At 41.5% G+C, this 15481-nt stretch overlaps 1 protein-coding gene across 5 annotated transcripts in view; it reads left to right on the forward strand.

Moving 5' to 3' along the window:
* Positions 1 to 15481, forward strand: part of ube2q1 (ubiquitin-conjugating enzyme E2Q family member 1) — a 67219-nt gene that overhangs the window by 33902 nt on the left and 17836 nt on the right. For 3 of the 5 annotated variants that reach the window (XR_009654870.1, XM_060923330.1, XM_060923328.1), the window contains exons 5-8: positions 455 to 610; positions 7841 to 7925; positions 13513 to 13573; positions 13688 to 13778. Coding sequence is in view for 4 of the 5 variants with exons in the window: in XM_060923330.1 (XP_060779313.1) it covers positions 455 to 610; positions 7841 to 7925; positions 13513 to 13573; positions 13688 to 13778 (393 nt within the window). In the remaining variant the exon portion in view is untranslated. The remainder of the gene's footprint in view (positions 1 to 454; positions 611 to 7840; positions 7926 to 13512; positions 13574 to 13687; positions 13779 to 15481) is intronic. The other 2 variants (XM_060923331.1, XM_060923329.1) reach the window with 1 other exon arrangement.

Raw genomic sequence — 15481 nt, forward strand, 5'->3', positions numbered from 1 at the left:
CAACATTGATCTGTTGTTGTGTTTTTGTTTTTTGCATAATAAAGTACAATCATGATGTACGTACTACATAGGTATTATTGTAGCGAAATCCACAAAAAGTCATATGACTTTGCAAATGCTGCTTAGATTTGTTGACATTGAAGACGGTTGGAGCGTGCCAGAAAATACCCTCAGACCCCAATAAATATTTGCACGTAAATTGCTGTTGTATAAGACTGAAATGTGCTGTTCGAGGAAAATGATCAACTTTGGTGTAGCAACAACTGCATCACATTTATCATATCAGTGATTATTTTCCTATAATGGCACAGCCCAAAGTGTTTAAAGTACAACGCAGTCTTTGGCACTAAAGGGTTTTTAAAAAAAATTTTGATTTAATTTTTGAAGATGGTGTTGTATTTTGTTGTCGTTCATGATTTCTAAGCCCTAATTTTGGTGTGTGTGGTGTCATCAGGACATAGAGGAGCTGGATCACTATGAGATGAAAGAGGAGGAGCCAGTAGATGGGAAGAAGTCTGAGGACGACGGCATCGAGAAAGAGAACCTGGCTATCCTTGAAAAGATCCGCAAGAACCAGAGGCAGGACCACTTGAACGTAAGTGCTCATTCGGTAAGGTGACCTTTCTTCTGCTTTGTGGGTTTAAAGGGGATAACACTGTGACATGTTTGTGATGCATTATAGCAATGACGCTGACTCTGAGCCTGTGTCTACAATGTCATATAGGTGGGTTAACGTTAAAGGTACGTTCACGAACGATGGCAATAGCAGACACTGCAAACATCTAGAATAGACTTTCCTTGATCATACGGTCCACGCTAGCGTTGTACTTTTAGTTTTGTAACAGTATTGAATTGTTTCCTTTTTTAACAATGCAGGCTGTGCCAAACGCACAGTGAAACTGGAACACGTGCCCTTTGTCGTGCCTTTAAGGCTACAAAGCTGAGCAGACCGTTTATATTCAAGTTGCTTATTGCAATGCTAGAACACGTCTCGGAGATTAGCACCCTTGTAAGACTTGCAGGTTTATTACCATCGATTCGACTATGCAGATTTAGCATGCGGCTGCTCCTGCACTTTCTGAACGCTTCGTCGGCTGAGCGACCAAGATGGGCAGTCAACGACGCGAACTAATAAAATCCAGGCTTTTTTTTTTTTTTTTATATAAAGACCTCATTTAAATTAACAGATGGATCACACCAGACTCTACGAGGAAAATGGTGTGTGACCCATTCCTGCAATTTGGGTCAGACTGTAGTAATTGAGACTCGCACGTGCAATATGTAATATGGTCTGATGAGCTGTTGCAGAAGTAATCACAAAGAAGCCTCTTTAAAAGGATATACGCTACTTTTTTTTTTTTTCTCCCCTCCCTCTACTGCCAAGCATAATTACCAAGCATACTTAAATTGCTAATTTAAAGTGCTGATGACACGTTTTTGACATCTCTGGCGATGTTTTATAACATTAAAAAGTAATTCCCAATGATCCATATATTAATTCACGAAGGCGCCTATTTTACAAGTTATGATGATAAACGCGGCTATTTGGGCAAATTTGACGGGGCTGCAGCACCCAGGAGACGGAGGAGGAGGAGCTATATGACGTCAGCGAAAGAACCTTCCTCCTAACTTACCAGTTTGTTGTTGATGCGACAGGTGTTCAATTTATCATTATTAGTATTTTTATTAGATATTATTATACATTATTTTATATATAGTTATTATGCCTTCGCGTTGTGTTGCCGGCTTTTGCTCCAAAACCCACAAGGATGGGGTAAGTTTATTCAAGTTTCCCAGAGATCACGAGCTGCATGCGAAGTGGGTGAAGCAAGTCAGGCGCACTCGTGACAAGTGGGAGCCCTCACCAACATCCGTCCTGTGCTCTGAACACTTCGATTTGGATTGTTTTGACACCCTTCCCAGCTTAAAGGAATCTCTTGGGTGTTCAGTTCAGCACAAACGTGTGTTACTACCATCAGCAGTGCCTACACAGTGTTGCCAGATTGGGAGGTTTCCCGCCCAGTTGGGCAGTTTCAAGTGCATTTTGGTGGGTTTTGAACATATTTTGGGCTGGAAAACGTCAGCAGTATCTGGCAACAGATACTGCTGACGTTTTCCAGCCCAAAATATGTTCAAAATGCACTTGAAACCGCCCAACTGGGCGGGAAACCTCCCAATCTGGCAACACTGCCAGTATTCCGGAGGGAGTCTACTAGTAGCTATGCCGGATCCAAAGACAGTCCTCCTGTCAGAACATGTGTTGTGAAATGGCATAGATTCTACATGATAATAAATGTAATCATAAAGTCGGCGTGATATCAGTCATGTATTTGCTTGTGAAAGCTTGCGGCTTTCATGTAACTGCCGCCTAGCAACGAGAGGCAAAGGGTAAAGAGGGTAGGCTATCATAGATTCTATTCGGAAGAGATCAACACAATTCTAGACTCCCAGAAGAGGAAGCGCTAGCACTAGAGAGTTCACCGGCGTTTTCATGCGCCATTTCCATTGGTTAGAACAGCCAGTGAACCGCAGCGTGTTCTCCCGCTGACGTCACAACATGGCCGCGAGCCACGGACCCAGTTTTCTTGCGCTGTGCAATTAAAAGTTGGATATTTGCGTAACAACAGCTTCTTTTCACGTAATTATAACAGAAATCTAACATGTTTGCCATGTTGTATAGTTTAAGAAATTGCATAGAGTCATGTTCGTGTCATCAGCACTAAGTCTATGAAACATAATCATGACAAAAGGGAAACTGAGTGGTGGTGAAGCTTTTGGAGCCATTTCATAGAAAATATTCTCGATGTGTAAAAGGTAAAAATAAAAATTGAGAGAAACAAAATATTCACTTTTTTTTTTTTTTTTTGGGCACCAATTCGTAGGAGTTATTTAAAAGTAGACCAAATTCACATGTTGATTTGAAATAAATTACTCCACTGAGGTTATGGGTTTATAATGAACATGAGCAGAGGGTAAAATTGAAATGTAAATATATTATAGCTTTTAGAAGGAGAAGTGCAAACCTAGTTGAATATTTTTATGAAAAGGGGGGGGGGGGGATGCATAAACCAGCTGCTTTGCATATTTTAACAATCAAAATGAAGGGAGCAGGGAAAGTAATAAATCAGGACTCTGTCTTGAGGGCAAGGCAAACCATCTTAATGATGAGGTCTCAACATCACCCCAGCGTTTATGATTTCTGACTACTTCCAAGAGCGATGCATGAGACGTCTGTAAACTACGCTTTTCTTTTTCGGCTAATGCCGGGACCAGACTACGTGACGCGTTTTTCTTTCATGATAGTCGCCATGGCGGATAAGCCTGTAAATTCTTGACCGGTCAGGAGCCTGGTAGGTAATACTACAGGTTTGACCCCGACCAATCACCGTTCATGTCCTTGCGTGGTGTCCGGGAGGACGGTCATGGTGACGGAAGAAACATCAAGGAACACGTTAGTCTTCAGGGCCCGTTTACACGAGGACGCTGTCGGGTAAAAACGACTAAATATTTTATCGGAAGTGCCTTTCGTCTACACGTGGACGGCGTTTCCGAGGCTGAAAAACGGAAAAAATTGAAAACGCCTTCCAGAGTGGATAAGTTAAAAACAGCCCCCGTTGCATATCCGTCTAAACTACCCAATACGCGAAACTCTGCTCGGATCTGCTCACGTCGGGTACGCGTTTACATCATACATATGTCATATACTGTACATGCCAGCCCGGGAAGTAAGAAAGTAAGTAAAAAAGTAAGAGCATGTCTGATTACATCGATCCAACGGACCTTCAAGCTGCTCTGGCAGCTTTAATAAACGTCCAGGAGTCCTTCGAACATCTCTACCGAATCTGCACATATACCGTTAATGAACAGAGGCGGGTATAGTATGCTCTTACTTTTTTACTTACTTTCTTACTTACCATAGCCAGAGTAGGCAAAGTTTTCGCGGCGCAGATGTGCAGATCAGACAAGACGGAAGACGTTGCGCATGCGTGCAGACATAGCGGAGGTCTTTCACAGCACCACCTAGCCGCCTGGCATGCACATCCGATTGAATTCCACACATTTATGCGTCACCGTATAGACGCAGATTTCCTCCTTGAAAACGGTCGTGTAGACGCGGAAAAAAAGTGAGAACGAAAACGGACTTTTGCGTTTTTGTTTCAGACCGTCCCCGTGTAAAGTGGGCCTCAAGCTTGGCAAGAAAATGCAAAACGTTTAGATATGTTAGACTTTTTATCAGTGTGTCCCTACATCGCTGTTCGATGAGGTCACACTCGTTCATATTCATGTTTGGCCCTAACGCCGACCTTTTGTCAGCCACAGCTGAATTCATGAATAAAATAAAATAAAATTTGCCGCGTAGAAAAGCCAGCTTGCGAAAGCATAAAAACTGTGATTTTTGCTTTACACTGACTCTATTTGGTGAAATTTGCCCAAGCTTCCGGTCTTGTAAGGCAGTAGAATAAAGGTGGGTGGGACTGTGGTCTGTTTGGCCAGTACAAGTTTATGTTGGAGCTGCGTATTACTAAGTAGCCGTCACACCTTACGTTTGCGTTCCTGTTTTTCCCATTATCATCTGCTAGAGCAGGGGTTTTCAAAGTGTGGGAGAGTCAGCCCCCCCTCAGAGAGCAAATAAACAGCGCCCCCCTCCTTACAATATTTGTTGTTGCTATACTTAATGTTCCATTCGTAATTAAAAAAAAAAAAATGGTTGTACACATTATTTTTTTCTTTTACACATTTTAAACATCTCATAGCATCGTTAGCTAGCACCTCTCGGCAGACAACACACTGTGGCAGTGGAGCAGCTTCAGATCCAGTCCATGAAAATCCAAACTTTAAATAATCGTGGTCATACTTCCTTCCTTCCTTTTTTTTGCTTGGCCCAGACCCTGTCTCCTCACTCACTGTAGCTTTAGGTACCAAAAATCGATCCATTTTGTCTCTGGCAAAGGCTAGCTGAAGTTCGCTAAATGTCTGCAATAGTCACTTATTCTGGTTTATTTTTCCTCGCGTTGCGCCCCCCTGAAGAACTCTGGCGCCCCCTAGGGGAGGCGCGCCCCACACTTTGAAAAGCCCTGTGCTAGAGGATTTTCTTCGCAGTAAAAGTCTGGTTACTAATCATTCCACCTTTGTTTACTGAGGAAGAAATGTACTAGTGACCAAGATGTGCAGAGAAATTCAGTTTGAGTGGATAATGCTGTGCCTCGAAAACCGATCACTGTATGCACTATAGTCTCTTCATACACTCGAGTTGTTATAATTCAATTCCAGGCATGTGGATTACACTGTAACCTCTTGCATAACTTTTTTTTTTTTTTTTTAAATCTTATATATGTGTATTAGAAATGTAAGAGAAAGTGGCGCTTTAATTTCTTATAATACATGGGGCCAAATGCATCAATTCTGATTGGTCAATTAAGGAGGGCTTTTTTTTTTTCCTTAACACGGGGCCGTATTTCTAAAATGCTATTGGCTAGTTCGTTGCTTGGTTAGCAAATTTTGTCAACAAAATGGCTTTTGTAAAGAAGTTCCAATAAAATCTTGTAAACCGCTTTCAAAATCCTCGTGTCGTGTCATGATGAAAGACGCTTTCGAAACTGATTCAAACGTGCAAGATTGGTTCAGAAAACGTGAATGACAAATGCTGTGAACTTGAATGGCTTCCGAAGTATGAATTTGGCCCAATATATTATAAACAAGTAATCGTACGGTTCCTCGTAAAATTAAGGATTAATTTCACGAGTGATTTCGAAGTTTTGAAATTGCCCTCGTCACTTTGCGACTCTGGCAATTTTCAAAACTTTGAAATCACTCGTGAAATTGATCCTTAATTTTACTCGGCCCCATACGATTAGCTATACTAATATATAGGCCATGTGGTCCGGGGTTTTTTTTTTTTTTTTTTTTTTTAAAAGATGCACTGGTCATTTTTCATTTTCTTATTAGTACACGGGGAAAATTATGTAGAAATGGTGTACAAGTTATTCCATGAAATCGAGTCGGACATGAGCCGATGGTCGAAGAAGCATGTAGCGCCAAGTTGGCTATGAGCCATGTATGACGAGATTGAGTTGTCTTATGTCCACATTCACTGGATTTTTAGAGAAACAACTTTTTTTTTTTTTTTTTTGCAAATTCAATAAATAAAAAGCATTTCTGCTTAGAATGTAAACAAACCAGCGAAATGACTAGCAATGTGTGAAAAATCCTATAATAATTCTTGAAAGTGTTTTTGTTTCCCCCCCCCCCCCTTTTTTTTTGTGGAGGGTGTTTTTGTCCTTGGTTGGTTTATCGACACACTCCGTTTTTTTTTTTTTTTCTTTCCTCCTCTCTACTCATGGTATATGAGCTGATGGCCTAGTAGTAGAGTTGCCAATCAGAGCACACGGTTGCACATATCCAGTGAATGTGGATAGAATAATGACTAATAGTTGAAACCGTTCTCTGGGAACAAGTGTGGTGGGTAACTAATATTTTAAAAATAAATAAGTCTTTTTGTCTGGAATGTGTGCTGGTATCTGGATTGGTCTCTTGTCAGTCGTTTTTATAGACACGCCCCTAATGTTTTATTAAATCATTCTGAAAAGTTGCATGTTAATAAGAGTTGTAAACTTGGCTTTCAAGCAGATGATTGTCTGCCTGAGTGCTCTTGAAAGCGATGAAATGACACTCATTTGCTAAAGGTAACTAGGGTGGTGTTTACATTAGACCGTATCAGCGGATCATCAGATTAACGTTTTTAAAACGATTTGCGTGCACACAGCAACGCCAATACACGGATACGCTAATCACATGACTAATTAGACGGCACGTCACATGATCCCAGTGCATATCGGGCATGCGCAAGTCACTCACCACTTGCAAGTGGAAGGATGGCAAGCGAACACCTTCTCCAGCAGATAAACACACCTGTCTGTGATGTTCATGTTCTCACGGAGTTTAAGCGCCTGAAGGAGGTTGAAATGTGTAAATAAACCTCAGTGCGGCTCAGCGCTTCCTCCTGCGCTCCAAATCACTCCGCCCTGAACAGCGAGTGCCCTCTGGAGGGTGCGCACTCCGGCCCTGCGCAGCTCACAGAGCGCGCGAGTGAAGCGCACGAGCAGTGATTCGGGACTGAGCCGCTGTGTGTGTGATCCCAACGCCAGCGAATCAGGAAGGTGGACGTCACAGTGACGTTGTCCAATGACGACGTCAGCTAGAGCTCAGCACTGCGTTTCCTCGTTCCTCAATGTTTACACAGCACCGGATCAGATACGAACTGGGTTGAATATGTGGGCCCTGGCGGATTCAAGTTGTTCCGCCTGTGGAGTTTTAATGTGCACGGACAGTGCATCCGTGACGAAAACTAGACGGATACGGTCTAATGTAAACACCACCTAGTTCGCATGTAAATCGAGCCGAGCCACTGTGAGTTTTGGGGGCGGAGCTTCGTGGAGAAGGGAGCGGACTTGATTGGGGGGTTCAAATCTTACTTGGCTTTACCCACACAAACCTTACCTCATGTTCCGAATGTTAAATCAAGGCTGCATTATGCATAATATAGTAATAGATGTGTGAGGTTTGCAGTAATTATAGAACATTGTTCAACAGTGATGTCACATGGCTTGTCTAGTAGAATTGATTAAGCTCATGTTCAGCATTAGCCTTCCCCGGAGCAGGTTTGTCCCAAAGTACACATCAGGCTAGTAACTCTAATGACTTCCTTGTTGAAATAAGCCTGGCTCAGCACAGAGTTAGTTTGCTTCATACAGTCCTTTTCCTAGTAGTTTAAAATCGTGAGCTGAGCTGTGGCTCTAACTCTGCTATCACCACGCCTGTGTTTTTGTGTTTTGCTTCGCAGGGAGCAGTGTCGGGCTCCGTCCAAGCATCAGATCGTCTAATGAAGGAACTTCGTGAGATTTACCGATCTCAGAGTTATAAATCAGGCAAGTCCTTTATGATACAAGTATCAAATATATATCAGAGGCTTAGACATGATCGGGAAGGTTGGGTGTGTTTTTTTTTTTTTTTTTTTCTGAAAATAGGGAGTGTAACTTGGGTGGGGGGTCTTCCCCAGGAAAAATTAAATCTTTTTGGTGCAATCTGGTGACTTCTGGAGCTGCATTTGAGCCTTAAATAGAACTCAAAGTAAGCATTAATTTTAAGTGTGAAATTATATTTTATTTGCTAACTTGGGGGTCATCCATAATTTTCATCATTTATCATGAGTCTACAAAGAGTAGACTTTTGAGCAACCCTCCTCCCTCCCCCCAAAAGTGTACATTAGCAGACAAAAAAATGATGATGGATCTACGTGGAATAGGAATTCAAAATAAAGCCATGTCTTGTATAACTTTTTATTAAAATCAGATGACGGGACAATTCAAAGATTCGCAAGAAGACACAAGACGGGTCCAGAAGTTTTCATAGAAAGCAGGCGATTCATTTTTCAGTCCCCCCAGGATTCCGCGGGCCTTTTTTGTGATTGTTGCGGGCTAAAATGTCTGATATTGTGGGGGGTTTTCCAAAAAATTGTGATGAAAGTTGCAGTGTTTTTTAGGTTTTTGTTGCGATTACATTGCGGGAGGAAGTGAAAGTTGCGAGAAATTGTTGCGATTTTCTCTTTTTGTGATTAAAATTGAGTGACATGTTAAATATTATTACTGAAAAACTATTGATTAAAAAAACAAAGACACTGAGAAATGGTCCTATAAACAACTTGACCAATATAAAAGATTACCAGGACTACAAAAATGCAGAAAAATAGGCTTTACTTATCCAAATGCACCTGTTGGTTCAAAAGTTAAAGTGCAGAGAACCTCACAGCACAACATGAAGCTACCTTAAAATATAATATAAATGCCTCAGCTTTCATGTAAGAAAAAAAACTATTAATACCAGTACTGTGTGCAGGCAGTCTCTCCTGAAGACTAAATTAAACAATAATTATAAACTAATAAAATAAATGGCTCAGGCTTCATAGAAGGAAAAAAAAAAATTTGAACAGAATCTCACAGTATGATGCTGAAGCTGCCTAAACAATGGAAAATAAAATACCATTTTGGTAAAAATGTTGGCATCCATTAATTTCTTGTATTAAGTAAAAAAAAAAAGTGCACACAGTCCTTCACTGTAAACATAACACACTTTCAGTAACAGAATTTAAGCCTACATAAACACTGACTCACACATGCTGCTTCTCTTGAACGTATACACGGAAGTAAGCAGTGTTGCCAGATACTGCTGACGTTTTCCAGCCCAAAATGTGTTCAAAACCCGCCAAAATGCACTTGAAACCCCCCAACTGGGCAGGAAGCCACCCAGTCTGGCAACACTGGAAGTAAAAATAAGTTAAAAGTTAAAAATAAGTGAAATTAAGTTACAAATGAAAGTGTTCCTGTAGTCACTTGAAATGTCAATGCTGTAAATAATACAAATTCAATAATGGTAGTTTATGAAAGTACTATTTAAGATGATGTAAATCTTGGCTAACTGATGTGGCAGAAACTTAGGAAAAATTTTCAACAGAAATACTAAAAATGAAATCGTGGTACACAAGTGTAAAACAGTGGCAGAATGGTAAATCAGAAATGTTACGTTAATGTTGCAGATAATATCGTGACGGGTAACAGTCACACAGGTAAATATTGCACTTATCAAACTTTTTTTTCAAAACATGAAAACCTAGATTTCAAATGTAAACACAACACGTACAAAAAAAAACGGGCAGGGTCGTAGTATTGAGATGAATTCTTTAAAAAAAAAAAAACACTTGAAACAATGACCTAACACCGAAATTAAAACTGACTAATTTATAAGCCATAACAGAATCATCAGTCTCGAAGATCAATACCACCGGTGTGGATCTTCCATATAATATCACAGTGCTGCGGAAGAGGAACCAATCGAAACCAAACGAGCGAAAGTGATCATCATGGCGTTACCATGTGAACAGTCTTTTCTGAGTGCGTAATTGCGTGCTCGGCGCTCCGACTCCGGAGTGACTAGTTTTACGTTTCTTCTAATTTAGGTAATTTAAAAACTAATATTTGGCAGTGAGCACACAAAGTGCAAAGTATAAAGTTTGTGTCAATATCTCAAACTTTATCAGGCTTTGTATGATGGAAAAGCTTGAAGATATTTATCTTCATATCATTCTAGACCTGCTGAGCTTCACCGGCGAAGCTCTCAAAACTTGTAGTATTCTGCTTCCATTCAAGCCTCGCTTTAAAGAATAAAAACGCGACGTTTTTGGCGGTAAATTTGATTTTCTCGATTGAACTTCCATATGTTGAAAGCACGCCCGCCGGCCACGCCTCAAGGGAAACCTCTGATTGTCGACAGAAATGCACAAAATGGTTTCACAAAACGACAAAATTTGGCTTAACCTGGGTTGGGATAAAATTTATAGGCCATGTTGGGGGATTTATGGCTGTTTTTTTTTTTTGATAATTTGGCCATGGAGAAAAACAGGTGCATGGCTCGCTAGCTTAAGGGTTGTTTGACAATCAGGGTATAAAGTTTGTGTCACAGGGGTCCAAAATTCAAACTGGTTCTTGTACCAGTTTTTAAGTGAAGGACAAGTTAAAGAACAGACTTCAGGTAATTTTTTGACACGTGTATGGTAGTTTTGTGTAATCTACTATAAGATAAAGATGATTAAGTGTAACTTTAAGCAGGGCGGGGAGAAACAAATGAAGTGATTCTCGGAGAGGACTTTTTTTTTTTTTTGACAGTTCAGAATCCACTACTTCCATAGTGCTTTTAAATATAAGGCTGTAAGCTTTGTGTTAGTTGTCTCTAATATTTATGTCCCAATGTCTTGACCACATTTTAGGATGAAAATAATCATTTTAGATACGTTATTTTATATTGAAAAATTAGCTGTCTCGGAGAGGACTTTTTTTTTTTTTTTTTGACACAATTACATACAGTGGGGCAAAAAAGTATTTAGTCAGCGACCAATTGTGCAAGTTCTCCCACTTAAAAAGATGAGAGGCCTGTAATTTTCATCATAGGTACACTTCAACTATGAGAGACAGAATGGGGGGAAAGAATCCAGGAAATCACATTGTAGGATTTTTAATGAATTAATTGGTAAATTCCTCGGTAAAATAAGTATTTGGTCACCTACAAACAAGCAAGATTTCTGGCTCTCACAGACCTGTAACTTCTTCTTTAAGAGGCTCCTCTGTCCTCCACTCATTACCTGTATTAATGGCACCTGTTTGAACTCGTTATCAGTATAAAAGACACCTGTCCACAACCTCAAACAGTCACACTCCAAACTCCACTATGGCCAAGACCAAAGAGCTGTCAAAGGATACCAGAAACAAAATTGTAGACCTGCACCAGGCTGGGAAGACTGAATCTGCAATAGGTAAGCAGCTTGGTGTGAAGAAATCAACTGTGGGAGCAATTATTAGGAAATGGAAGACATACAAGACCACTGATAATCTCCCTCGATCTGGGGCTCCACGCAAGATCTCACCCCGTGGGGTCAAAATGATCTCAAGAACGGTGAGCAAAAATCCCAGAGCCACACGGGGGGACCGATACCCCTTTTCCACCAAATCAGTTCCAGGGCTGGTTCGGGGCCAGTGCTGGTGCTGGTTCACAACTCGTTCAACTTGCGAGCCAGCTGAGAACCAGTTTGCTTTTCCATAGCTCGCGGTGCTAAGGGGAGCCACGTCATTGTCGTTGTATACGTCAGTTACGTCGCTGTATACATCAGTTACGTCGCTACGTTTGCATAAACCTTGGCGCGAATATCGAAGCAAAAACAATGTGGAAGAAGCAGCAGCAGCAGCAACAACAATAATAATAATGGATGACTTCGCGTTTGTCCAGCTGCTGCTTCTCGTCGCTTAAAAATGGCAACCTTTCGCAGTCTTGTTATTATTGTTGGTCTTAACAACTCTGCTGCACCCCCCCCCCCCCCCCCCCCCCCCCCCCGCTGACGTAAGCAGTTCTTTCCTCTGGCACAGCAGAGAGTTGGTGCTAGCCTGGAACCGGTTTTTCTGGCCCCAGAGCCAGTTCTTTGTCAGTGGAAACAGAAAACCCGGTTCCAAACTAAGCACTGGCCCCGAACCAGCCCTGGAACTGCTTTGGTGGAAAAGGGGCATTAGTGAATGACCTGCAGAGAGCTGGGACCAAAGTAACAAAGGCTCCCATCAGTAACACACTACGCTGTCAGGGACTCAAATCCTGCAGTGCCAGACGTGTCCCCCTGCTTAAGCCAGTACATGTCCAGGCCCGTCTGAAGTTTTCTAGAGAGCATTTGGATGATCCAGAAGAGGATTGGGAGAATGTCATATGGTCAGATGAAACCAAAATAGAACTTTTTGGTAAAAACTCAACTTGTCGTGTTTGGAGGAGAAAGAATGCTGAGTTGCATCCAAAGAACACCATACCTACTGTGAAGCATGGGGGTGGAAACATCATGCTTTGGGTCTGTTTTTCTGCAAAGGGACCAGGACGACTGATCCGTGTAAAGGAAAGAATGAATGGGGCCATGTATCGTGAGATTTTGAGTGAAAACCTCCTTCCATCAGCAAGGGCATTGAACATGAAACGTGGCTGGGTCTTTCAGCATGACAATGATCCCAAACACACCGCCCGGGCAACGAAGGAGTGGCTTCGTAAGAAGCATTTCAAGGTCCTGGAGTGGCCTAGCCAGTCTCCAGATCTCAACCCCATAGAAAATCTTTGGAGGGAGTTGAAAGTCCGTGTTGCCCAGCGACAGCCCCAAAACATCACTGCTCTAGAGGAGATCTGCATGGAGGAATGGGCCAAAATACCAGCAACAGTGTGTGAAAACCTTGTGAAGACTTACAGAAAACGATTGACCTCTGTCATTGCCAACAAAGTATTGAGATGAACTTTTGTTATTGACCAAATACTTATTTTCCACCATAATTTGCAAATAAATTCTTTAAAAATCAGACAATGTGATTTTCTGGATTTTTTTTTTTTTTTCTCGTTCTGTCTCTCATAGTTGAAGTGTACCTATGATGAAAATTACAGGCGCCTCTCATCTTTTTAAGTGGGAGAACTTGCACAATTGGTGACTGACTAAATACTTTTTTGCCCCACTGTACTAACTTGATCAAAATAGTCTGAAAACTTACTGGCATTCAACATAACTGTGTGTCCAATGATATGGAACCAAATATTTGTTTTATGGTATAAAGAATGATTTAAGCGCATCACTTTTGGAGCTACCTGTGGTGAAAAAAGCACTTTTTCTAAATGACACGAGTAATTTTGCTAAATATTGCCATACATTCACCAAAAATAACGTTATCACCAATTTTTTTTTTTTTTTTTTGCATGGTAAATAGAGCTATCACAGGGCTACAATAAACAACCAAGTGTATTTAGTCAAGCCTTTTGATATTGAAGATAAGTGTTTAAATGTAATTTTTAGCTTGCGTATCCTGATTGTAAAACAACCCTTAAGCCTATGATGTGTGTGTGTGTGGGTACTAATGAGTGAAGAACTACAGCTCATGTTTTGCTGTCTTCTTGCAGGTATCTATTCAGTGGAGCTTGTTAACGATAGCCTATACGAGTGGCACGTCAAGCTAAGAACGTAAGGATCTTTCCTGTATATTTGGAGCTCCTTTTTTTGGCATGATCAATATATACATGGTGTGAGAACGAGCGAAGCACTTTTATTGTTGTGGGTTTTGTTTTCCTTGAGTAGAGTTGATCCAGATAGCCCTCTGCACAGTGACCTTCAAGTGCTGAAAGAGAAGGAAGGCATGGATTACATCCTTCTCAATTTCTCATACAAAGTGAGTCTTGTGGGTTGTGTGTTTTTTTTTTGTTTTTTTTTTTGTTTTGTTTTGTTTTTTTTTGCCTCCGTACACATCGAGTCATCAGCGCGCTGTCGGTTCTGAATGTGCAGAGAGAAGAAAGCACTAACATGAACAACATGAAATTGCAAGGATTTCAGCCCACTCACCATCTGATCCATTTCTCTATTCGCTGTGGAACCGGTTGTTTTGTTATTTACGAGTCTGAAGTAATTGAGCCCTGAAAGCCATCAACGGGGGGAAAAAAAACAAAAAAACAATCGATCTGATCAATCATGCATTTGTCCAGCTGATGGTTAAAAAAAAAAAAAAAATGCAGTGTTGGCGCCTAACACATGAGCGTTGAAGATTGAGTTCGATTGCCACAGCTAGGAGTCCAGGAGACCAAAAGCAGCTGTGCTGTCTGGCTGAGAGGGGCATGCTTTCTCTCGCCTGTCAATCACTTGGACACTAGTTAATCGTCAGCATCTGCGAGCTCATACACGCAGACGGAGGTGGATGGTACTTGCCTACGAGTGTTAGGCTGCATAGTTTGCAGCAAAATAGTTCACGCCGTTTTTCAATTTGTCAAATCCTTTATCACACAGGGTTCCTCCTGCTGGCGCTCGTCATCGACAAAACATAATCCATCAGCGACGAAGAGAAAATTGTGAGCAGTCGTCACGGTGACGAACGTATTTGTCATCTTTTGTAGAAATCCCTCCGTTTGCTGAAACCTGACCCCAGTGAAGACGACGGGAAGCCAGAGTGTAAACACTGAGCACGTGCTTGCGAGCAATAAAAATCGACTCCACATAACGACCAAATGAGCGCCAAGCTTTTGACTAATCGCAGTGACGCTTAATCGGCCTGGTGTGGCGGTGTAATTATCTCTGCGTGAACCAAAAATGACGCTGACCAAGCTTTTTGGGCGAGCTTCTTCAAGCACGGAAGATGATTTAAGGGCTGAAACAGTTACGGGGAGGCGCACTCAGAGCCCCAAGCATATCGGGCCGTGTCAGTCATACAGGGGTCGGTAGAAAGAAGAAAAGGAAAAAGAAAACACCAAAGTGAAAGTGCTGACGGGGGCGTGGTGTGTTGAGTCCTCGTGGCTAACGTATGATGTAAAACGCGGTGTCATTCTGTGTTCGGTTTGTAAATGGACGTGAAAATCAGGTTCCTTCACTGTTGGTTGTTCCAAAATTCTTCTCAACAAAGTTCAAGCGAGTCCTAATGGCTCTTTTGAATAATCCCGTGCTAAAATAACCTTCAACGAAAGAGGTTTATTTTAGCTTGATGGTGCACAGGCTGCCCAAAAATCACGGGTTTCTTATTGGAGGCTGGAGTGGAGTCCAAGTTTTATATGAAATGCAGAGGCCTAGCTGTATCTGTACAAATATTTGAATTGCGCCAGTTTGGTTGGTATAAACCTGTATTAAGTCCACTTTGTGTCACTCACTAAGTAAGAAACGGGTGTTGCCAGGCAAAACAAACCTCGCCTGGCAGCACTTATTTTATACCTGTAAGTTGATAATGGTAATATTTCTTAATCAGCAGCTGTCAGGTTTTATCCCTTTGAAAACCTTCAGTTTGACCTTTCAAGTACCCCTTTTCCATCAAATCAGTTCCAGGGCTGGTTCAGGGCCAGTGCTGGTGCTGGTTCACAACTTGTTCAACTTGCGAACCAGTTTGCTTTTCCATAG

This window comes from Neoarius graeffei, chromosome 6 (assembly GCF_027579695.1).
Source record: "Neoarius graeffei isolate fNeoGra1 chromosome 6, fNeoGra1.pri, whole genome shotgun sequence".
NCBI classification, from domain to species: Eukaryota; Metazoa; Chordata; class Actinopteri; order Siluriformes; family Ariidae; genus Neoarius; species Neoarius graeffei.